At 34.0% G+C, this 27,313-nt stretch overlaps 1 protein-coding gene across 13 annotated transcripts in view; it reads right to left on the bottom strand.

Moving 5' to 3' along the window:
• The window catches only part of EXOC6B (exocyst complex component 6B), a 710,711-nt gene that overhangs the window by 408,363 nt on the left and 275,035 nt on the right, over positions 1–27,313 (bottom strand). For 12 of the 13 annotated variants that reach the window (XR_012325650.1, XR_012325649.1, XM_033838288.2 and 9 more), the window contains one exon: positions 6,823–6,891. The exons of the other annotated variant lie outside the window; for it this stretch is intronic. Coding sequence is in view for 10 of the 12 variants with exons in the window: in XM_033838288.2 (XP_033694179.1) it covers positions 6,823–6,891 (69 nt within the window). In the remaining 2 variants the exon portion in view is untranslated. The remainder of the gene's footprint in view (positions 1–6,822; positions 6,892–27,313) is intronic. 13 annotated transcript variants of the gene reach the window in all.

Here is a 27,313-nt window from a genome sequence, read left to right as displayed (position 1 = left end):
CCTTTCAGTGACAGAAGGGTGAGTGAGCAGCAAATTTGGAGAAAAGTCAGAAAAATGTTATAGTAAATAGAGAAGCTTAAAGTACATACAAATCTTTGTCCAAATTGACTGGAGTTCGAGGCTTGGAGCCCATAAACATGGCTGACATCACTGGATAGAGTTTTTTAAAAATCTGTAAGACACACTGGTTTCTGTCTTCATTAGACAGATAGTCCATCCATCTTTTTAACTACAACTACACTATGTACAAGAACTTCAGATTATTATTATTCATCATTCCCCTTCCAATAAAATTTTTACTTTATGTTATTTTCTCCCTTCCTAAAAAAATTATCTATAATGACTGTAAAATGCTTCATATCCTGTCCCTTACCTGCCCATCTCCAAACTGTACAGGAAGATTTAAACAGTATAAGTTGTTTAAAACAATTCTATAAAACACACCTACCTTTGCCCTGCACACTTCCATTTGCATTACTACATCAAGGACCAAGTCTCAATTAACCACTATCTGACCCTTGTTCACTTTCTTCCCTCCCCTCCTTCTGCCAAAGTTTGCCCTTCCTGCCAAAGTTCAGCACTTCCTAGAAAAGTCTCACAGCCTGTTTGATATTGTACTTCACTTTAGTCACCAAAGGAAGAATTTACAGGTGCTTGCCCCATCTATAAGACCATGACCGAAATCTGACCTCCTGTTACAATACGTGAACTCCTGCCCTACTGATAAGGCTGGCAGATATAAGTAGGATTTTTCAAATAATCCTTTGGGAATTTATAAGCAGCACAGCCATAAAAGGGGGGTGAATGGAAGGTCGGTTTCACTAAAAATAATAAATATTGCCATGTTTATTCAAAGTGTGCCTTGTTATCCTCCAGGCCAAAAGTTCAGATAAACACTATTGTAAATGACAAATATTAGAACTTTTTGTTACTTCTGTTATGATCCTTCCGTTGGACACCAATAGAACTGTTTTCCCTTGTATAAGTCCCAGCTCTGATATTGTATAACACTGACTGAGACTAGAATGCTGGATTCATTTGCAGGTCAAAAGGAGGGTAGCTATCTTTCAAAATAAAAAACAAACATTTATTTAGTATTATATACTACTAATTCTAAGTGCAAAGTGCTAGGACTAAAAAAAATGAATAAAATATGGTACCTGCCCTAAAAAAGCTTATAGTCTATTGAGGAAAAAGAATGCCTATTTAGAATACAATGATATAATACAGTAAGCACTAATGTAACTATGTACTGAGTCCTATAATAGTGCAAAGAGGAAGAGGGTCCACTGTGCTCAAAGTGAAACATCAGGAAAATTTGCTAGAGGACATAAAAAAGAATTAAATATGAATCAGTAAAATAGAAATGGGAATAGTAATTCAGGCAGAAGGACTAGCATGAAAAAAGGATGAGATGCATGAAATAACATAGTACATTCAAAGAACTGGAAGCAGTTCAGTATCATTAAAGCACGGTGGTAAGCAGCAGGAAATATGGCAGACCAGACATGGATATGTACTTCCATATGCTGTATCTTCTTCTATATTTTACTCCACAGATGACCAATTAGAGCATTTTAAGGAGACAACATTGGTCAGATTTGTGTGATAGATAGATTATTAACACTACAGTGAGAAGTGAGTGAGGGGGTTATGATACAAGGTAGGGAGAACATTTAGGAGACTGTTTTCAATAATCCTGATGAAAATCTGCACTAGGGCAATCATTTTAGGATGGGGAGGATGAAGTAGAACTACATTTAAGAGGTAACATTTGCAAGATTTGGAGATCTGGATATGTTATTGAGAAAAAAGGAAGGGATTAAGAGTTTTAAGTGGTAAACTGTCAACATAAGTCAAAAGCAGCTGAAAAGTCCAGTAAGATACAGAAACAGCGTAGTGGTATGAACAAAGATAAATATCCTGGTTTGATGGGAGAATGAAGAGTAAAGAAGTAGAGACAAGTATAGGAATGGAAAGGAATGAGAGAGAGAAAAACTACTTTCTCCTCAGTCCTCTAATAAGCTTCTCTATTTCTCTATTCCTAAATCTCTTCTTAAAGCCTAATGTTAATATTAAGTACATCAGGAAATAAGAAAATATTACGAATATTGATATTAAATATCTTTGTCATTAACATTATGAGGAGCTACCTTTCATTATACAATAATACAAATTAGTGATTTGAGAATGGGGAAACAAATACAGAAAAGTGATAAAGTACTGCCCCCAAAAAGCTGTGAAAAGTCAACCCTAGAAGTTATACATGCTGTGGCCCTCGCTTTAGCAAATGAGATATTTGAGTTATTTAAATTCCCTATAGGAATGGAACAGCGACATCTAAAAAATAAACATGTATTCCAGAAAAAATAGAGCTGAGTTCTTATCACCTTAGTTGAGACAGGGTGTTTCTTCAAAACTCAAGAAACGTTATGATTGGGAGAAGAGGCCAGTTTCTGCCATATAAACAATGCTTTAAAATTTATGAACAATAAATATTTTAATATTATTGAATACCAGTGTATAGAATTTATTTTGAAGTGGGCAGTTTAAGGTCTCCCTGTTTTGTCCTCACAATTTAAGATTATATAGGCTTTGTATATTTAAGAATGTGTGAATTTTAAATAATTGATAAACTTTGCATGTTGATGGCAGAAACTACAACCTCTATCAACATGTCTATACTTTGTCATATACTTTGAAAAATACCAATAACATGTCTAATGACCACATCAGAGACACATAATTTTTGCCATATTAACTACCATTTATTAAATGCCAACTATGTGCCAGAGATAGGCACCGTTCATACAATATCTATAACTGCACTAAGTGGTAATTATTATTGCATTTTATAAATGAGAAAGTTAAGGTTTGGGTGACTTGCTTAACACCACTAGTGTGCAAATAAATTACCTCAGTACTCTTATGAATCACTACTAGAATTCTCACTTGAGGAAAATTTGTTATATTTTCTATATCATTAAATCTTAATAAAGCTTAAAAAACTAGCATACACACAGTGATGATATAGTACTGTCATATTATAGTCATTCAAAGGTTGTAACTTCTTTCCTGATATATTATAGTTTTGTAAAAGCATAAGTCCTTGACTTATCCATCTTTAGGTACCCCTTATTTATCTATTCATTCAACTAATATTTATTGAGTACCTACACTAAGTACTGTTGTAAGTACTGAGGATATAGCATTAAACTAAACAAACTACCCATTTTCAAGACTTTACACTATTTGAAAGGAAATATGCACTTGATTTTGCAATTATGAGGCTTATAAAACTTTATATGAGCAAATATGGTTCTTTAACCATACATACTATTGAAGAGACTAAACAAAATCATGCAGCATGGAAGCAAGATAATAAGGGAGAAAGGAGAGGGAAGTACATGGCAAAGGAAAAATGTGTATTACTGCATATGTGATTTCTATTCAACTTTCAATAAATAGATAACTTCTATCTTACACAAAACATTTTATAAAATAGAAAAAAGGGAAGAATGTTCAACAATTCTAATGAGGTTAAAATAACACTGACTTACAAACCACATAAAGACAATGCAAAAAAAAAAAAAAAAGAGAAGAAAAGAAAAGGAAACTATGGCCAGAAACACAAAAAAGATTAAAAATAAAATAAATAAACAAAAAGCAGTTGAATTCCACAGGGTGTTAAAAAAAAAAAGGCAGTAATACATCCTCATCAAGTTGGATTTATCTAAGGAATGCAAGGATTGTTTAATATCAGAAATATCTATCAATGAAATCCATCACCTTCATGAATTAAAGGATAAAAACCATAGCATTATATCAGTATATTTGGAAAACAAAATCAATAAAATTCAATACTCATTTATGGTTTTATAAAAAATTATAAGAAGTCTAGGAATAACTAAAGAATATTTACCAAAATCCTATTGCAAACATCAAGTTAATGGAGAAACTTTAGATACTTTCTCTTTGAAATTAGAAAACAGAGAAGGATGTCCACTATCACTTTACTAGACAACAAAGTAATGATGATCCTGGTCAATACAACAGCACAATAAGAACAAAGAGATATATGGCTAGGAAGAAAAGAAACAAAGTCAATATCTGCATATATTATGATCAACTACACAGAAAACCTATCATAAACCAAAAAAACAAACTACAATAACTAGCAGAAGAGTTGAGCAGGTTGTCAGATGTAGGTTAACTTACAAAAATCAATAGTGTTTCTCAATATCAGCAATAATATTAGAAAATAAAGTAGAAAATAGCAACAAAAACTATAAGCATTTTCTTGTTAACTTAAAAAAAAATGCCCTAGGCTATTAACATAGAAACACATCTTAATTAAATAACTTTAAAGTAGATCTTATTCTTCCACAAATGGGATAACTTACCATTATAAAGTGGTCACTTCTTCCCAAATCTTATCTATAAATTCAATTGATTCAAACAAATATTCTAAGAAATTTTTTCTTATAAAGTCAAACTGACTATAAAATATATATGGAAAAATAAAGTTCTATAAATAGTGAAAGCAATTTAAAAGAGGAAAAATTAGAAGGTACTTCTTTTACTATATATGTAGATATATTACAAAACCAAATATAACAAACTATAGAGCTGAGAAACAGATTCACATAAATATGAATATTTAGTGTATGCCAGATGTACTACCAGGAATTACTGAGTGATGTACAGATTATGTAATAGATGGGATTAATAAAACTGAATTCCTCACATAGAAAACAATTGAGTTGGACCCCTACCTCATACCTATACATACAGCAGTGAAAACAAGATGGATCAAAATCAAAATGTGAATGATACAATGTTAAAGGTAATGGAAGAGGAATGCTCTATGACCTTGAAAGAGAGAGGGATTTTTTAAAAACAAGAATCAAAAAGTACAGATTCTAAGGTTAATACTGATTGACTTGATTATATTAAAATCAAAGAGTTCTGTTTCACAAAAGATAACACAGACATAGTTTAGAATCTGGTGGCAAACTGGAAAAAAGATATCTGTAATATCTTAAACTGTTAATATCTACAATATTGGAAGAATTTCTGAAATGTCTCTTTCCGGCAAACAGAAAAGACAAAAACAAGAAATCCAATTAAAAAAACTGAACAAAGACCAAAAGTAGGCCGTTCAGAGAAGAAAAATCTTAAATGATTAGTAAGTCTATAGAGAGAAGCATAATGTTACCAGTCATCAGAGAAATGCAAATTAAAATGATATCAATATCCATCAGGTTAGCAGAAATTAGAAATTGGTGAAATTAAATATTATATTGATACATATACCTTATAACCCAAGAATTTCATGCCTAGGTATAAAAAACATAGAAACTTACACACCAGTCCATAAGAGGGTACTATTTGTTACAGCAGAATATTATAGGCAATTTAAGTGTTATCACTAAAGTAATAGATAATTAAATACAGCAAATACAAACCATCAATTAACTATCACGTTTAAGTGGGAGGCAATGAACTAGATATACAGACTATAAGGAGGACAGATATTAAAAATAGCGCTAAGCAAAAGATATAAGAAATAGAACTAGGTCCATAAGACAATACTATCTGAATAAGTTAAAAACAAATACATATACAAGTCACTATATATTTTTCAAGGACACAAACACAACCATGATCATATATTAAACATATTAGAGTTAGTATACTTGGGGATGAGAGACAAATGGGCTTATGGACATGGGATGAATGGAAAAAACATGATAAAATAAAATACAACAGGGGCCTTGTATGAAATGATGAAAAGAGTGTGTCACAAACCAAGATGTTTATAATTTATTTAACTCTCTGTACGTGATATTGAAAAGAAACTGTGACTTATTTTAGATGCCTTGATACAATTTTATCTATATCTTGCTTCATCTATATATAGCAAGAATGATAAATGGAGAGAAGAAATAGAGAGTGAGAAAAGAGGGAGAGGGAAAGAGGGAAGCAGAGAGCAAGGAGAAATGGGAGGAGGAAGGAGAGGAGAGGAGAAGAAACTATCAGTTCTTTGCTCAAACTACTGGAGATCACCAAAAATACTTCAGGCCATAACGTCCACCCAAACCATCTGCAGTAATGACTAAGTGACACTATGGTAAATATATGAGGAAAGAAAATGGATAACACACTGGGCAATAAGACATATTCAAATATACTAAAAACAACATGATAGAAGTTTCACTGAACTTTGCTATAAAATATATCGATAATGGACTTGTCTCATCAATTTGTCTTTGATGATACTTTAGCTTCATAGTTTAATTTTTTTATTGAGCGTATGTATCTGTGTGTCTGCATGTAGGTGTACTACCAAGAAGGAGAAAGCGCCTTTCTTAGAATCCCATTAATACCTATAATATTTCTCCCCAGAGAGGTTCCTCTTCCCATATGTGTTATACGACAAAGGAAGAATTATCAGGAATGATAAAGCAAACAGTTTTTACAAACATTATTTTAATATGTAAAGATAGGCTATTGTATAAATAACTACATTATTAAATTAAGAATAGAAATCTGAATTTGTGTGTCACTATTTCTAGGTATAATCTAATAATCTATTGATGACTGATAGAAATTAACATTACTAGCTATAGCATATCACATGGCAAACACAAATAAAAGATTCAAGAAGAAAAGAATTATTTTTTTAATAATTGATACTCCTTAAGTAACAGTTTCTTATTCCTTACTCTTAATACTAAACAGAAAAACTATCAAATATGAGAATGCAGAGTTTTGAATTCAATATAAATTTTTATTAGGCAGAGCCAGATAAAGACTCACCAGGACAGAATATATGTGTAGACATCGATAAACAGGAGAGAAATCAACCAAATCTTGGGCCCCAGGTACCTGCAAAACAACCAAGACTGTCATAAAATATTCAAACAAGGCTATTAAGAGCAACTGTACTCATTTTTAATACTCAAGTGCTAAAAAAAAAAGTATGCTTCCAGACACCTAGTTTTGGCATTTCAGCCATGGCATTAATAAGCAATGAGGATATCACCAATGTTGGGACACAGAACAGAAACAGGTGTAACTGGTCCTGCATCTGCTTTTAGAGACAATTTGGAGGCTGCAGGAAAAAGAAGGAAAAGAAAAAGGTGGAAATGTGACTTTGCTAACTTGACTTTGTCTTCTTAGATACATGGTACCCTACATAAAAAAACTAAGTTTCAGTGGTCAAAAACAAAACTTGCCACTTGAATGGCCTTCCAGGCAACTTCTGAAGGGCATAAGAATCAGTGAATATTTAAGTCAGCATGCAATCAAAATACAGAAATATGCCAGGAAGAGGGGGAGATGATTTTTTTTTAAAATTTTAGTTAGTTAGTTGTGCCAGGTCTTAGTTGCAGCCGGCGGGCTCCTTAGTTGCGGTTTGCAGACTCCTTAGTTATGGCTCGCTGGCTCCTTAGTTGCAGTACACATGTGGGATCTAGTTCCCTGGCCAGGGATCGAACCCGGGCCCCCTGCATTGGGAGCTCGGAGTCTTAACCACTGCGCCACCAGGGAAGTCCCTATATTTTTAAAAGTAAGATAATGAATGGAAAACCAAACCTAGAGTAATATCAAAAAATTGTAATATGAACAATGCATACAGATTAATCCTAGACATCAAAAGAGAAAGTAAAACAAAAAACATCAGGTAAGAACTGCAGTATAGTCACAGTGCTAAAACTGATTTGTTACAATCGTGACGATGAATAAGTCACACTTTACTTTGACCTCAATTTCCTCATCTGAAAAAAAAAACTATCAAACTATCCAGTTGACCCATAGAAATTTAACAAAAATAAAAGGAAACACTGAAAGCAAATATTAAACAAAATAAAACAAAAAGGACAAAATCACATAAAGAAATACAGTAGTCAAAATAAAGACCTAGCTGAAGTTTTTACTGTAACACTAGTAACTGTATCATTTATCAGAATATAGGCAGCAGGCACATCTAAATTGGGTTGGGCTGATTCATGATTACAAGGTCAGTTTCCTTTACTTCATAAAGTAAGCCTCATATCTTCTTTAGGTAACAGATTCTTCATCAAGATGCTGTTCCTAATGAAATCTACTCATTCTGCAATTCAACAGTACAATACCTACTTTCTCTTCCCTCCAAAACCATCGCATCTCTCTATATATTGGTTCAAGTTTATTGACTATTCTGTTCATTTGCTTTGCATCCATGAGAGTAGAGATTAAATCTCTATGTTTGGGAACCTCATTCTATACAGTGTACACTCTGTGAGCACTCAAAACAAACTTTTTGTGAATCCAAAGATGATAAGGTGCTTAAGATCCTACACCATGGCCAAAGCGTAGTTTCCCTTTAAAAAAAAAAAAAAAAAAGGCATTTAGAAAAGTTAGTAAGCATTGGACTTCCCTGGCGGTCCAGTGCTTAAGACACCATGCTTCCAATGGAGGGGGCGTGGGTTCGATCCCTGGTAGGGGAACTAAGATCCCACATGCCGTGTGGTGCGGCCAAAAAGAAAAAAGAGAAAGAAACAGTTAGTGAGCATTGCCAAATTACTGAGAAAAACATTTTATGGACAGATGGGCACCATGTAGGCAAAGAAAAGTACGACTAAAAAGCATGTAAAATTTCTAACTTTAAGAGTACAATGGATACTCATTTTCATCTTAACACAAAAAGAGGCAGCAGGTGATCATTTCAGGCATTCTTATTTGAAATGACCACAATATTAAAGCACGTTTACAGTCACTCCTCTATGAAGTGGAGATTTCAAGGAAAGTTATTTTATTTTTCCAAAAAACCAGAGCCTACTAGTGAAAACTAGAGCTAAGTGGAAAACAATCTCAAAAGAAGAAACAATAGAAAATTTCCATTAAATTATATTTACAATAGTATTTAAATTACCTAAAAATTACATGTGCATATAAAAAAAGACAAGAAAGAAATGCATAAAAAAATTTTTTTTGATCTGTATAGAAAATGAAACTTTTTCCCTTTATTTAGAATTAACAATTATAAAGTTATTTTTTAGAAATATATACTTTAAAAAAGTTTAAGAAAACTTTACCTAATTTTAAACAAATTTCATCACAACTTTGTTTATATGCTCTTCTTCATGCAGTTTATTTATTTTGTTTTGCTTTGAACTCAGAGCCCTGGTTTCATTCAAAAGGAAACTGCTTCTAACCATTGCTCAGACAGAGCCTTGGTCCTTTCACAAGTCAGACCCATCCTTACAGAATGAACATCCACATTAGGGGACAGTTTCCCCAGAAATCTGTGACAAATAACCTAATGGGGCCCTTTACTAATGTTCTGAGAAGACTGGTTTCTGGGCCAAATAAAAAATAAATATAATTAGAGAGGAGTCAAAGGCTTTTCCTGTCATCTCCACCAAATATTTATCAAACCTATTTTCTATGAGGCTGTCTTGACATCATCATATTCAGCTTCAAACTGTTTAAAGTACTCTGACCTGGAAGTACTGGCTCTGCTATTTCTTAGCCTCTGAAATCATAATCCAGTTAAGTCCTCCTAAGCAGCACATGCTTTCCTGCTTTGAAAGTGGTACACAGAAATCTAGACAAGAAGGAGCAGAATGGGGCAAACTTTATTTCCACCCTCCAAATAGCCTACTGTTTAGAAATCATTTTTCCTCCATGCTCCCTTCTGTGAGGAACACTAGGAACACTGTGAGGAACCCAGAAGAGTGCTGTGAGAAGAAAGGTATGTAAAGCATGCACTGACTCATGTTGCTTTGAGCTAGATGTGTTTTCTCTGCTTCCACTAATGAAAAAGAATCACTTACATCTTCAGAAAGGTGGAAGGAGGAGAGCAACATACACTGTACGTGAAGGAATGCTACACGTTTGAAAGGATAAGAAATGAACTTTCAAAAACCTAAATAAATGAGAGTGGGGAAGGAGTACTAGAACAAAAGGCAATGTTTCCTAACTCACATAAATAGTCTATTTCAAGGTCCACATTTTGCTCCCTATTTAAAAAATGCTAAATCTCTGTCAGAGCTGTCTTCATTCTTCTCCATTGCCCCTGCCTCCCCTCAGGTTGCAAAGAATGATCCAAGCAGGTTTAGGTTTCAGCTGGGGCAGAGGGAGGGGTCCAAGGACACTTTCCTAAGCTAACAATGACTGCCTCTAATGGTTTCTGTCTCCTAACAAAAGCCATGACTCCGTCTTTATCAGCTTCATCTAATTTTTCCTTTCCAAAGTAAATAACACAGCCCTTGCATTTTACACATGTCCAAGTTTGACAAATCATTATCGACTGAGACTATAACTGATAAGAGATAACTTTGTGGTAGGACATTGTCATTTCCTCTCATAAGGGCTTTCTTTCTGAGATACAGAAACATGATTAAAATAGTTAAACATTTCCTCTGCATGGCAGTCAGGAACTCAAGACATTAAGATACTGGAGTCTGTATTTTTCTAGTTCAGATAGATCTATCTTCATACCAACAGTAGCCACAAACAATACACTTAAGATTATCCTGCTTTTTTAACTAGTTGTTTTCCTTAAGAATTCACATGAAATGATTTCATCACCAAGGACAGCAGCTGCCTAATTCCCTATATGGTTTCTGAATGGAGTGCCTTCTGCCAGCTCAAACCTCTTTATTTTCAGGGAGAAGCAAATAGTAGGTAAAATTTTAGATTATGTACCTAAGAAATCTATGCCTGAGAGCGCATTATAATATTATATAAATTACAAGAACTTTGATATATTTTAAAATAACAGATAACAATAAGCTGTTAAAAGAATTTACAGGTGACTGTCCTACAACATCCATAGGCAGATGTCATGGAGGCAACAACTACGTTCGACAATTAAACATTCACATACCCACTAGAGATTGTGTACTGTTAGATACCAATATATATGGCTAATCTGTCTGTTTCAACCTTATATTTCTATGATAAATATTAACAGCTTCAGTCAAAGAAATACTCCCTAATTATTGTCTATAGACTATTTGCTGTTAAATAGCATTACATCCGTCAATATACCAGCTATCACATGATGCCACTAAATAGATGGCAAAAATAGTCCGGACAGAGGATGCTGCAAAGTAAGAAAAGTAAATTTATAAATAGAACTAATGAAAAGCACCCTGAAAAAAATAGGCTTTTGAACCTCTGTACACAATATACATTAGAGAAGATATAAAGATTCAGAGGAAAAACGGGAATATTAGATGTCAAGAAGAAAAGAAACATGAGTATTTCTGATTATGAAAATTCTTGCAAAACATCAGGATCTGATTTTTATATGTTTTTCTTCTTTTCTAATACATCTTAGTTCAAGTCAAAGGAAGTTTCTGAAAATGGAAAGGTTAGTGGGTAAGTTCGTCTCATATATGATAAGGAAAATGTTAATTTTTTTAAAAAAGGAGATTTTGATTTTAAAATAATGACATTCAAGTTTTAACAGATACACTCATTTAATATTTATTTTCCAAAAAAAAGGAGTTAGAAGTTAGTTCTTTCCACTACCTTTAAAGGCTCACTAACAACCTGGTAAATCTACCTGCTTTACTACTGGGTAAGCACATCATTAGAAAAGGGGAATAGAGTACAAGAAACCATCACTTGTCTCCTTCCACTCAAGAAGAGTAGCAAATGTACTAAGAGAGATTTACCTAGGCTGCTGATAAAGACAGTACATGAAAACAGAAATGCATTAGGGTGCTCTAGTTCTGTTGTTCACACAGCTGTCCGAGGAGATACTGACACACAAACACACACACACAGAGGCCATTTATTTTTCTCTTACGAACCCTTTTAAAGTAGGTGGATCTTCCAAAAAGAGTATGATAGAAGTTCGCAAGGAATTTAGATATGCTTCTCACTAATTATTTGAATCATTCTCCATCTTGAAAATACTTTTGATTACCACTTAAAACAGTATTTTGGTATTTTGGTTTCTTGGTATTGGTAAATGAATCTAGGGACTTGGTGCCTATCTCTGAAAATTAGTTGGATCTCAAGTCATTAAAATACACCAGGCATTTTTCTCAAAGGAGAAAACAACAAATGATTAGCTAAAGGGGCATTGCCTCTGAATTCAGAGGATCAAATTTGACTGCCCATATTATGTTTGGAAGCCAGGAAATACCCGTCAAACATTTTCTACCAGTGTACTTTTCTGAACTACTTGACTTCCAAATTTCAGAGAAAAGAAGGGTAGAATTCATTTGGACATAAGCTTTAATAAAGCTGGACTAAACACCACAGACACACAAACTAGAAGGCACAGGATTCTAAGTGACTAGAATTGGCTAAAGTATAAAAAATTTTCCAAGCTTTTAAACATATAAGAATACCCTGACCAGAGCCCTATCCTGAAAAGTACAGTATTTTTCTATTGAGCTTCTCACAAATTATTAGAATTCTTCCTGAGAAATCCCTCAGTAGATTACCACTTAATTTACTCAAGTACTTGCACTAAACAGAAGAAATCAGGAAAAATATCGGCATTTCTCCTTACTGAGACATTGCAAAAAACCTTGTGGCCAAAATTAAATGAGGGTCCCTCAAGAATTCTCTGCTTGAACCTGAACACTTAGGAAATAAAAATTCAACTGGTCTTTATTTAACAATGGTCTACTATATGCTAAGAAACTCTAAACTATTAGGCAAAAAGGAAATTTAGCACGAATATGGTATTAAATATAAAAAGTTCTAAGAGAAGGAAAAGTTAAGGTGATCAAAAGTAGGTAGAAGAAAATAGTATAATATTATAGATAAAGAACTAATATCCCTAATATATAAGGAAATCATAAAAATTGAAGGGAAAAAAACCCAAAATCATCAGAAAAAAATGGGCAAAAAAAAAGAGCAGATAGTTTTTTGGGGAAAAAAGATACAGATAGCCCTCAAACTTATCAGATACTACATTTCACCCACAGTAAAAGGAATGCAAACTCAAACTATACCATTTCTCATTTATGCAACTGGAAAAATTCAGTAACTTAACAAAATGGTCTCAAGGAAGCTATAAGAAAATAGGCACCTCATACATTGCTGGTAGGGTGGAGGTATAGAAAATGTTACAACCTCTATGGAGCACAATTTGACATTAACAAAACTACATATGCATTTACCCCTTGAATCAACAATCTAGAAACCTACCCTGAAGAAACATCTCCAACTATATGGAAAACAATTCTCAGGTTTTGGGGTTTATTATGAAACTTTTTTTAAGTTTTAAGGTGTTTTACATAGAGTAAAACCCATCCTTTCTAGTGAACAACTCTGTATGTTCTAAAAAAAATCCATATAGTCCTGTAATCACTATCACAATCTAGATTTTAAAAAAGGGTTCCACCACCCCCAAAATTTCCCTCATGCCCCTTTGTAGTCAAATTGTTCCCTAATGCTCAGCCCTTGACAAACACTGATCCATTTTATGTCCCTAGAGTTTTGCCTTTTCAAGAATGTCATATAAATAGACTCATACCATATGTAGCATTTGAATCTTGCTTCTTTCATTTAGCATAATGCATTTGAGATTCATTTATGTTGTTTCATGTATCTATAGTTCACTTCTTTTTATTTCAGAGTGATACTCTAATTATGGATATACCACCGTTCATTTATCCCTTCACTCATTGGAGGACACTTGGGTTGCTTCTACTTTCTGGCAATGTATGAATAAAGTTGCTACAAACATTCAGGTAGAGGTTATTGTGTGAATATAATGGGTAAATTCCTAGGAGTGAGACCGCTGGGGTCATATGGTAAGTGTATGTTCACCTTTATAATACACTAACAGGCTGTTTTCCAAACTGACTGTACCATTTTGCATTTTCACAGCAATATTTAATTTGTTCAGCACCCAGCCATTACTTGATTTTGTCGGTATTTTGTTAAGCTAATTCAAATAGCTATGTAGTAGAGACACTACACTTTCATAGGAAAAGACTGGAAATCATTAAATGCCTACCTATAAGAAATTGGCTGAATAAACTATGGTTCATTCAAATAATAGAGTACAATTTGGCAATAAAAATAGAATGAGAATGATTTCTATGAAGTGATATGAAAATTACTATTTTCAGGATATATTTTCAAGTGAAAAAACAAAGTACAAAAAATATATATGTATGATGCTATTAATGTTGTGTAAGGTATGAGAAAGGGTAAGTACACACACCACAAACACACACAAACTCAAAATACTGATTATTTACAAAGGGTGGGTAGGATCAGGAAGGGAGAGATAAAGAGGAAAATGGGATTTCACTGAACATATCTTCTTACATAATTCTGCCTTTTGAACCATGTTCATATTTTACATAGTCAAAAAAATTAAATTAATAAGGATGGGGAACCCCAAAAATAACACAAAAGAAACAAATGAACCTAAGAATATATAAATTTGGTAACAATCACACACAAGAAAATAAAATAGCCAAGAAACATCTGAACAAAATACTCTGAACTATATAGCTCTACTGTATTGTAAGATGAGAAGAACTGCAAAGAAATCTTGAACTTAATAAGTTTATTGCTTTTAGTGACACATGCATAGAAATTCTGAAACTATTTTGTGTTATATGATTAGGCAAATGAGTAAATATATTAATACTCTGGGAACCAGGATTCTCAGAGATACAAATATGGAATAGAAGAAGAGGAAGAACTATGATATCAGGTTTAAATTAGAAGCATCAGGTTTAACTCACAATTTATAAAAATGCCTATGTTGGTATAGCATGTGTATTTCTTAACTCTGTCCACAAAAGGAGCATACCTAATGCCCACATCTCAGTTTCTAAATATCACTATCCAGTAAAAGGAACAAGAACTCTTTGACAAAATAGCTAATACTGGGGGCTGGGGCAAAACCTGGAGTAGACCAGGAATATCTTGTGCCAGAAAAAAAAGGAAGTGCTCAAAAACTGATGAAGACAATGGATGAGACTCCCACTAGCCAAATTTGGAACAACTGGAGAATCAAAATGAAAGACAAGAATGGACTATAACCCTTGTATATAAAAAAGAATATATGTGACAACAATGACACAAAAAAAAAAAAGAAAGGGAGAAAAGTAAAGTTCTTTAAAGAATAATGTCAACTAATCAATGTGAATGAAATGATAAAGATAGAAAAATCACTATTTTTATAATCACCACAGTAACATATGATTCAGGAAAAAAATATCAATGAATTCTAAACCAACAGGTGAAAAACAGGGAACAGGATAGCTGCATGATCTAAAAGTATCACTCTATAGATCACTTATTAATTACGAAGGAGGAAAGGCACCTTTACAGTGGAGAAATCTGGTAGACACCACCTTAACCAATTGTGTACATCCTGATATGATGCACTGAAAAGAACATAATACTACTTTTGTTATATTCCTGCCAAAAATGATTAACCTGAATCTAATCATGAGGACGCACCAGATATGCCTAAATAAAGGGATATTAAAGGAGAATAAATAGACATAAAAATTAAATGCAATGTGTGATACTTGTCTAGATGTGGTTGCAGGAAAAAATAAAAGAAAAAAAACTGCTGTGAAGGACATTATGGGGAAATTTGTATACAAGTGACATATTAAGTGGTAGTATTATATCAAAATTAAAATTCCTGAGTGTGACCATTGTATTGTGGTTATGTGGAAGGATATCATTCTCAGAAAACTAGAAGTTTCTGTATTGAGAGTTCAAATATGATGGATGAAATATGCCACTTTCTTTCAAATGATTCAACTTTAGCTGGGGCAGTGGGAGAGGGTGGAGAATAAAATTGACTTTCAAAATCAATTTTTTGAGAGAAAAATCTCCAAATCTAATAAGTATTTAAGTGAAGGTATATGTATGTTCATCTTACCACTCTGGTAAGTTTTCTAAAGATTGAAAATTTCTTTTAAAAAAGCTTTTTAAAAGAAGATATTACTCAAGAGGTGGGAGTTGGGGATGGGCAAGATGAGTGAAAGAGGTCAAAAGGTACAGATTTCCAATGATAAAATAAATGTCATAGCATGTAATGTACAGCATGGCAACTATAGTTAATAATAATGTATTATATACTTGAAAGTTGTTAAGAGAGTAGATCTTAAAAGTTCTGATCACCAAAAAAAAAAAAAATTGCAACTATGTAGGGTGATAGATTAACTAGACTTACTGTGGTGATCATTTTGCAATACACAGAAATATCAAATCATTACATTGTACACCCAAAACTAATATGTTATATGTCACTTATACTGTAATTAAAAATTCTTATAAATAAGTAAGAAGAGGATGTTACAGAAGAGGTGAGATTGACCTAGTCCTCAGGGAAAAGTAGAATTTGATATTTTAGACAAGGAGTGGTGGGGGAGTACATTCCCTAGTTGGGGTTATTAGCAACTTAGCACAGAGTGAAGGTGGTAGTTGAATAAGCAATGAGCACATAAAGGAGAAATTCCAGAAGACCTGAAAAGGCAAGTAGACTTTTATAATTAAGGCAAATAATTTCAAAACAAGAACTTTATACTATCAGAAAATGAAAAATTTTTAAAAATCTTAAATCAATGAGAGCCATAATAAATCTCTGCCAATGGACAGACCCAAAAGATCAAAAAATAGGAATAAGAAAAGCAAAACAGAATATCTAAGCATGTCATAATGTTTTCATTCAACTTTTTCAATTGTCTTTATTGCCATTTGGTTATAAATACAGGTACCTACTTTTCATCTGACTACATTTATCCTTAATAGACCAGCTTTCATCAAGAATCGAAATGGAGGGCTTCCCTGGTGGCACAGTGGTTGAGAGTCCACCTGCCGACGCAGGGGACGCGCCTTCGTGCCCCAGTCCAGGAAGATCCCACATGCCGCGGAGCGGCTGGGCCCGTGAGCCATGGCTGTTGAGCCTGCGCGTCCGGAGCCTGTGCTCCACAACGGGAGAGGCCACAACAGTGAGAGGCCCACATACCGCAAAAAAAAAAAAAAAAAAGAAAGAATAGAAATGGAAAACTCAAAGGAGACAGGGGTCAGCGGGTACAGGGAACCAGCAAAGCAGGCCAGCATATTAAACTGTATTCTTTTAACAGACATACTTTGTATATGAAATATCTAGGACTACTACTTATTTTTACAATGGAGTATATTCTCATCTTTTTTTTCCAAACATGTGGTCCTGCCAGTGTATCTTCCATTTTGCCATTTTTTAATACACACTCAGTAAAAGTAATATTTCCCTCAACAACTGCACAAATATGATAATAAATGGCAATATCCAATGTGCAGACACAACCGGGATTGTGGCTTAGTGGAAAAACCATATCCTTGGTAGCAACCTTGAAGCTCAGGACTAGTATATTACTACCATGCTTAGAAAGAGACTAGGTTGGAAATACAGATTTTTTTATGTGAATTCAACTAACTTTTAAAAGTTTGAAACTAATTTTAAAACTTTTAAGCACTGTACAAGCCAACAACCATTCTGTAAGCTGTTTCTGGCCCATGGGCTGCCAATATACAACCTCTAATTTAAACTCTAAAGTCCTAACGGCACCTTTTATTTCACTTTAACTTGTTGAGAAATAACCCATTTTGTTACCTTCCCGTCAATAGAAAGTTCTGCAATAAACAATTTGAAATTTGGATCAAATATCATAACCAAAATTTTACATAAGCAATTTGACATTAATTAATTATTGTCACTATTTTATAGGTGAGAAAAGAGATGCTTAGAGAAATTATAGGACTTCCTCCAACAGCACAAAAGCTGACAGAACTTACACTTTCTATAGACAAATCTTGTGTTTTTTTTACAATCACCTTATTATGGATTGAATTGTGTCTCCCCCAAAATTCATATATTGAAGCCCTAACCCCCATAGTGACTGCATTTGAAAATAGGGCCTTTAAGGAGGTAATTAAAGTAACATAAAGTCATAGGGTGGGACCCTAATACAATAGGACTGATGTCCCTATAAGAAGAGGAAGACACACTTGGGGCGTGCAAGCAGAGAAAAAGCCATGTGAGGACACAGCAAGAAGGTAGCCATTTGCAAGCCAAGAGGAAAGGCCTGAGGATAAACCAACCCTGCTGGCAATTTGATCTTGAGAGTATCACCCTCCAGAACTATGAGAAAACAAATTTCTGTTGTTTAAGCCATGCAAACTGTGGTATTCTGGTATGGCAGCTCTAGCAAACAAATACAACTTGTTACCTCAAAATTAGTAAAGTACCATAATCAAAAAGACATCTCAGAAGGCTTTATATTAAACACATGACATTTGTATGTAACTTAGCACTTCCATCGTGTTAATTACATATTTCAAAAAAGACACCAAAATCTTAAGAGTTAAACCTGACATGGGTCATTTGTTCAACAAACATTTATTTGATCCATACTCTATTAAGAGTTTTGTGGATAACACAGTGACCACTGGTCACTAACAGTATGTAAACAAATTAAGAGAGATATGTGCCAGAAATATGACACCAATGAAGTGTTCTAAGAATACAGAAGCTCTGAAGTAACCTAGAAACAAAGAAGAAATCATAGGTCCTGCTTCTTCAAGCTATTTCTTACTCAATACTGCTTTATTTCAGTAGATTTTTTGTTTACAGTAGATTGTAGTCACCACTCCATGTAAATATACATCATCAAAAACTAGGTCAAGATATATTTCACCTTTATTCCAAAAAAAGCACACAGTCAGAATGCCATAATAATAACTATTATATACTGGTAGCATTGTATGTGCCAAGCACTATGACAGAAGCATCATATAAATTACTTCAGTCAATCCTCACAACGACCCTACCCTTAGAAGGTATTACTGTCCCCTTTCTCACAAATAATATATCACCTTAAGTGGTTCTTTGTACTATGTGTTCCAATATTTCAAAAATAATATTTCAGAAAAATCTAATATATTCTCAAGCTAAAATGTTCACTACTTCTAAAAATATTTTTTAAGTTCTGTCTAGACATGTAGAGAAAAGCAATAACATCTGCATATACCACAGTATGACATAAAGATTCAAAACAGATTTCCAACATCAAAACCAGGCCGGCCAAGTGCACCACTCCCCATCCTCCCCATGAAGCAGCTGAGGTCCCACCACAGCTGGAGGGCAGGTGCAGCCCACATGAGGGACAACCCTTGAGCACCTGGCTCTGGTGGCCAGGGAAGACTGTGCTTCCAGGCCCCAAGGATCATACCTTATACAAGAACACTCCTTTAAGACTGAGAGAGACAGCTGTTTCACCTAATAACATATAGACAAACACAGAGAGCCAGGCAAAATGAGGAGACAGAGGAACATATTCCAAACCAAAAAGTAAGACAGATGCCCAGAAAAAGACCTTAATGAAATGGAGATAAACAATCAACCTGATTAACAGTTTAAAGTAATGGTTATAAACATACTCACCAAACTCAGGAGAGGAATGAATGAACACAGTGATATCCTTAACAAAAAGATAGAAAATATATGAAAGTACCAAACAGCAGTTATAACTCAACTGAAATATACACTTGAGGGGTTCAACAGCAGATTGGATGAAGAAGAATGAATCAATGAGCTGGAAGAAAAGCATGGAAATCACCTAGAAAAAGCAGCAAAACGAAAAAAAAATTTTTTAAGTGAATATACCTAAGGGACCTCTGAGACAGCATCAAGCAGAAAAACATTCACATTATAGAAGCCCCAGAAGGCAAAAAGAAGAGAAAGGGTCAGAAAAATTATTTGAAAAAGTAATAGCTGAAAACTTCCCTAATCTGGGGAAGGAAACAGACATCCAGGTCCAAAAGAGTTCCAAGTAAGGCAAAACCAAAGAGAACCACACCAAGACACATTATAATTAAAATGGTAAAAGTAAGGACTAAGAGAGAATCTTAACAGCAATGAGAGAAAAGCAACTTACTACATAGAAAGAAAACCTCATAAGGCTTTCAGCAGATTTCTCAGAAGAAACTTTGCAGGCCATAAGTGAATGGCATGACATATTCAAATTACTGAAAGGAAAAATCTTCCAACCAATAATTCTCTACCCAGCAAGGTTATCACTCAGAATTAAAGGAGAGATAAAGAGTTTTCCAAATAAGCAAAAGCTAAAGAAGTTTATCACCACTAAACTGGACTTATAAGAAATGTTACAGGGAATTCCCTAAGTTGAAAAAAAATGGCACTAATTAATAAGGAGAAAACGTAAGAAAATTCACATCTCACAGGAAAAGGTAAATAAGAAGGTAGCAGATCAATCACTTATAATGCTACCATGAAGTTTAAAAGACAAAAGAAATAAAATTAGCTAAAAATACAATAATTTGCTAAGGGAACATAAAATAAAAAGATGTTAAATGTGACATCAAAAACATAAAATGTAGTGGGATAGTAAAAAATGTAGAATTGTGGAATGTGCTCAAAGTTAAGTTGCTATCAACTTAAAATAGACTGTTATATACATGGGATGACACATGTGAACCTGATATACATGGGATGATACATGTGAACCTGATAACTACAAAGAAAAAACTTAGAGTAAATACACAAATGAAAATGAGAAAGGAATCTAAACAAAGGCACTAAAGAAAATCAACAAACCACAAGGGAAGAGAGAAAAAGAAACAGAGAAACTATAAAAATAGCTAGAAAACAAATCACAGAATGGCAATAAGTACATACCTATCAATAATTACTTTAAACATAAATGGACTAAATTCTCCAATCAAAAGACAGAGTGGCTGAATAGATTAAAAAATAAAAACAAGACCCATCTATATGCTGCCTATAAAAGACTCACTTCATAAGTAAGGACATAAACAGACTGGATGTAAAAGGATGGAAAAACACATTCCATGCAAATGGAAATGAAAAGAAAGCTGGTATAGCTATACTCATATGAGACAAAATGGCCTCTAAAACAAAGACTGTAATAAAAAACAAAAAGAAGCACTACATAACAATAAGGGGGTTCATACAGCAAGAAGATATAACGTTTATAAATATGTGCGAGGCAAATGTGATAACCACTACACTACGGAAACAACACTTAAAATATGTATGCACCCAACACAGGAGTACCAAGATATATAAAGCAAATATTAACGAACTTAAAGAGAAAATTAATAGCAATACAATAATAGTAGGGGACACGGACACCCCACTTATAGCAATAGATACACCATCCAGACAGAAAACCAATTAAGAAAACATCAGCCTTAAATGACATATTAGATCCGATGGAATTAACAGATTTATACAGAGTACTCCATCTAAAAGAAGCAGAATACACATTCTTCTCAAGTGCACATGGAACATTCTCCAGGATAAATCACTTGTTAGGCCAAAAATCAAGTCTCAATAAATTTAAGACGACCAAAATTATATGAAGCATCTTTTCTGGCCACAAAGCTATGAAAATAGAAATCAATTACAAGAGGAAAACTGAAAAAAAAAAAAAACCCACAAAAATGTGGAAATTAAACAACATGCTACTAAACAACCAGTGGGTCACTGACGAAATCAAAAGTAAAATCAAAAAATATGTAGAGACAAGTGAAAACAGAAATATTACATACTAAAATCTGTGGGGTGCAGCAAATGTAGTTCTTAGAAGGAAGTCAACAGCAACACAGGACTACTTCAAGAAACAAGAGAAATCTAACTTTACACTTTAAGGAACTAAAAAAAGAAGAACAAACAAAGCCCAAAGTTAGTAGAAGGAAGAAAATAATAAGATCAGTGCAGAAATAAATGAAATAGAGACTAAAAAGACAATAGAAAAGATCAATGAAACTAAGAGATGGTTCTTTAACAAGATAAACAAAATTGACAAGCTTTTAGACTAAGCAAGAAAAAAAGTGAGAGGGCGCAAATAAAATCGAAAATGAAAGAGAAGTTAAAACTGATACCACAAAAATACAAAGGATGATAAGAGAATACTATGAACAATAATATGCCAACAAATGGGACAACCTAGAAGAAACAGATAAATTCCTAAAAACATACAGTCTACCAAGATTAAATCATGAGAAAACAGAAATGTTAAATTGACTGATTACTAGTAAGGAGATTGAATCAGTAATCAAAAACCTCCCAGCAAACAAAAGGCTTAGACCTGATGGCTTCACTGGTGAATCATCCCAAATATTCAAAAAAGATTTAATACCTATCCTTCTCAAACTCCTCCAAAAAAAATGAATAGGAGGGAATGCTTCCATACACTTTTTAGGAGGCCAGCATTACCCTGATTCCAAAACTAGACAAGGGCAACACCAAAAAGAAAACTACAGGCCAATATCTCTTATGGACATAGAGGTAAAAACCTCAACAACATATTAGCAAACTGAATTCAACAATACATTAAAAGGATTATACACCACAATCAAGTGGGATTTACTCCAGGGATCAAGGATAGTTCAACATCCACAAATCAATTGATGTGATATACCACATTAACAAAATGAAGGACAAAAATCATATGACTATCTCAGTAAATGCAGAAAAAGCTTTTAAAATTCAAGAGTCATTTATGATAAAAACTCTCAAAGTGGGTATAGAGGGAATATACTTCAACATAATAAAGGTGATATATGACAGACCCACAGCTAACACCACAGTCAACAGTGAAAAGCTGAAAGCTTTCCCTCTAAGATCAGAAATAAAACAAGGATGCCCACTCTCACCACTTATACTCAAAAAAGTATTCAAAGCCATAGCCACAGCAATTAGGCAAGGAAAAGAAATAAAAGGCATCCAAATTAGAAAAAAAAAGAAGACAGACTGTTACTGTTTGCAGATGACATGATACTATATATAGAAACCCCTAAAGACTCCACCAAAAAAACATTAGAACTAATCAATGAATTCAGCAAAGCTCCAGGATACAAAATCAATATGCAGAAATCTATGACATTCCTTGTACAATAGTATTGAAATATCAGAAAGAGAAATTAAGAAAACAATCCAATTTACAATTACATCAAAAAAAAATAAAATACCTAGGAATAAATTTAACCAAGGAGGTAAAAGGCCTATACACTGAAAACTCTAAGACTGATGAAAGAAATTAAAGAAGACACAAATAAGTGAAAAAACATTCCAAGCTCATGGATTAGAAGAGTTAATATTGTTAAAATGTTCATGATACCCAAAACAATCTACAGATTCAATGCAATCCCTATCAAAATTCCAGTGGAATATTTTACAGAACTAGAACAAATAATTCTAAAATTTGTATGGAACCATAGAAGATCCCAAATAGCCCAAACAATCTTGAAAAACAACAAAGCCAGAGATACCATGATCCTAATTTCAAACTATACTACACAGATATAGTAATCAAAACAGAATGGTACTGGCCTAAAAGCAGACACACAGATCAATGGAGCATAATTAAGAGCCCAGAAAAAAATCCACACATATGTGGACAATTAATTTATGATGAAGGAGCAAAGAACATACAATGGAGAAAGGACAGTCTCTCCAATAAGTGGTATTGGGAAAATTGGACAGCTACAGACAAAAGAATGAAACTGAACCATTATCTTATACCATAAACAAAAATTAGCTCAAAATGGTTTAAAGACTTGAATATAAGACTTGAAACCATAAAATTCCTGGAAGAAAACATAGGTGGTAATCTCACTGACTTCTGTTTAGTGATGTTTTTTGGATCTGACTCCAAGGGCAAGGGAAACAAAAGCAAAAATAAACAAATGGGACCATATCAAACTAAAAAGCTTCTGCACAGCAAAGGAAATCATCATTAAAACAAAAAGGCAACCTACTGAATGGGAGAAGATATTTGCAAATCGTATATCCAATAAGGGGTTAATATCTAAACTACACAGAGAACTCATACAGCTCAACAACAAAAAAACAAACAGCCCTATTAAAAAATGGGGAAATGATCTGAATAGACAATTTACTAAAGAAGACATACAGATGGCCAAAAATCACATAAAAAGATGTTCAAGATCACTAATTACTAGAGAAATGCAAATGAAAACCATAATAACAGGTGTAACCACCTCACACCTATTAGAATGGCTTTAACAAAAAGTTAAGAAATAACAAGTGTTGGAGAGGATATGGAGAAAAGGGAACCCTCACATACTGTTGGTGGGATTGTAAATTGGTGTAGCCACTATGGAAAACAGTACAGAGATTCCTCAAAAAGTTAAGAATAGAACTACCACATTATCCAGCTATTCCACTTCTGGGTATATATACAAAGAATATGAAAACACTAATTCAAAAAGACATACGGGGCTTCTCTGGTGGTGCAGTGGTTGAGAGTCTGCCTGCCAATGCAGGGGACACGGGTTCGAGCCCTGGTCTGGGCAGGTCCCACATGCCGCGGAGCAACTAGGCCCATGAGCCACACTACGAGCCTGCACGTCTGGAGCTTGTGCTCCACAACAAGAGAGGCTGCGACAGTGCCCGTGTACCATGATGAAGAGTGGACCCCACTCACCGCAACCAGAGAAAGCCCTCGCATAGAAACGAAGACCCAACACAGACAAAAATAAATAAATAAAAAATACAATTTGCTAAAAAAAAAAAAAAAAGTAGAGGAATTAAAAAAAAAAGATATATGCACCATGTTCACTGGAACGTTATTTATAATAGCCAAGACAGGGAAAAAAACTAAGTGTCCATCAATGGATGAATGGATAAAAAAGATGTGGCATATAGGTGTAGATAAAGGTATAGATACAGATCTAGAGATACAGATATACCCACAATGATACTATGCAGCTATATAAAAAGAATGAAATCTTGCCATCTGGGATGATATGGATGGAACTGAGGGTATTATGCTAAGTGAAATAAGTCAGAAGTAAAAAGACAAATACTGTATGATTTCATTCATATGTGGAATCTAAAACAAAACAAAACAAATAAATAAAACAAAAACAAACAGTTACAGGGAACAGATTGGTGGTTAACAGAAGGGAAGGGGGCTGGGGGATGCAAGGCATTAAGGGGGTCAATTGTATGGTGACAGATGTGACCATTTGGTGCGTGATCACTTTGTAGTATATACAGATCTCAAATTATAATGTTGTACACTTGAAACTTATATAATTTTTTTTAATTCCCCAAATCACACATATTTCCACTGAAAACCAATTGAATTAAGTTGTTGATGAAAAACGGTCAAATATCAGTAGTTTATATAGTTCAACTGTAATATAAGACAAGTTAAAAAAAAACTTACCTTAACTAAGGCGACCCTTTCATTAGTTTAGACAAAAATAAAATACAAATAGGAAGAGAATTTACAGGGGAGCAGTTTTCCTGCAACACTTCTCAGCAATCAAGAGACTGACTCTGTCAGTCAGCTCAACATGTAGTCAGTTTTTTATCCAAGATGACAATTCACTTCTATGACTTCATCTTCAGTTCCCCAGGCTATTAAGTTTTTCCCATCTCTGGCACAAACTTTATTTCAGTTTAAAAATATATTAACTATCTGTTTACTATGTGCAAAGCTATTTTCTAGGTGTTTGGTTTTCCTTACCCATCTCATTCTATGGTCTACTATTAAGTATTATCAAACTAAAAACATACTAAATAATGTACAAATGTCACTTGGCTCAAAGAACGTATTAAGTACACTTCCATTAAAAGCACAGGAAAGGGCAAAAAGTTCTTCAGAGAATGAAAAATATACCTAAACTTAAGTATATTAAATCAGAATCATAAAATTTCATAAAAAATAATGCAGGTAATCTATTACAAGCAACAGATTTTAGAAGACAAAATATAACTTTCTCTTCAAGTACTGTATTCATTGCTGGAAAAATGTTAGGACATGGTAATGAAAAAGCAATAGGACACCTAAACATTCATGAGTTTGTTTGCTTTATGTACTAAAAATGCTTCCTCGTGGTCCACTATAGCCTTGCAACTCAAAGTGTGCCCAGGGTCCAGAAGCACCATCCTTACCTGGGAGCTTGTTAAAAATGTAGATTCTCAGATTCACCCCCCAATCTGCAGAATCAGAATCTGCATTTAAAGATGATTCCAAGGTGATTCCTATGCACATTTAAGTTCAAGAAGCACTTTCTCTACAACATGGCTCTTAACTCAGGTCCTAAGGGCAACATGAGTTTCACAAATTCCCTGAAATTTCATACAGAACTTTCTGTGAGTGAATATACATAGATTTTACTGGGTAAAGGCTCCATATTTTTTATCAAACTCTCACAGGAATATAACGATCTCCAAATAGATTAAGAACTACTAGATTCTATGGCACAGTTTAAAAGTCAAAATATTTCAAAAACTATTTACGCTACTCTCAATGAGGTCTGTTGAAGAATGACAAGAATGAAGGTCAGAACGTCACAGTGGGTCACGGAAGACCTTATCTGAAGAATTTATTCACACCATGCAAGAACTATGCCAAGAAACCAGTTTGGAGACATCTAAATAAATAATTCTCTACATGAGGTTTGAGATTAAGAATGTGCACTTGAAGAAGATTCAAACTGAGAAGTAAATAAATATAAGGTAGGATTTTTTTTTTAAGATAGGATGCCATTAGATGACAGCAAAGTGCTGAATTCTTGTTGTAAGAGCTCAATCAGCAAATCTCTAATACAAATTCTGTTTGATTTGGGATACAGAACCATTTTAAAATGTTAACTTCCAAGTACATTCTTACAATATTTCCTTTATGAGGGATCCCAACACGTTTTACTAGTCGTACTTTCTTCATCCTCTTTGGACCTCAGAAGACAAAACAATGAAGAAATATGGCACAAAAATTAAAAAGGACTTGCCCAGTATCTTCAGTGAGCTAATGATAAACAGTAGCTCATATCCAGAAGGTTCTCACTAATATATGAGAACTGTGTACGTTTCATGCTTTCATCTTATCACATAACCATCTCTTTGGGGTGTGTATTATCCAGGGGCACAGACAATGTTTAACTTGTTTCCTTAAGCCATAGTGCCTGATAGAATTTAATTTCCTTAATGGGCAACCAAACTGTAAGTTTACAATGTTAACTGGATTTATCTTGATCCTGATGTTTTATTGTACTACTACTGTAATTTTTCATCTGTGATGGGTCTAATCCCTGACAATCTTATCTCCAGGGTGGATCCATGTCCAACCATACCAGTCATTCCAGGCAAGAGAGAATGCTAAAAAATATTCAGGGGATCAAGATTACCCTAAGATTACAAAGTTAGACAGTGAAAAGTTTGGGGCTGTATTTTGGCATGGAGAGGAGAGTAAGAAGGTTAGTAAGTGCATAACAAAGAACAATGATGGAGAAGAAACACTGAACCCAGTTTTAT

Source organism: Tursiops truncatus, chromosome 14, assembly GCF_011762595.2.
Source record: "Tursiops truncatus isolate mTurTru1 chromosome 14, mTurTru1.mat.Y, whole genome shotgun sequence".
Classification (NCBI taxonomy): Eukaryota; Metazoa; Chordata; class Mammalia; order Artiodactyla; family Delphinidae; genus Tursiops; species Tursiops truncatus.
The sequence above is the reverse complement of the archived record's forward strand: the minus strand, read 5'-3'. Positions and strand labels throughout refer to the sequence as shown.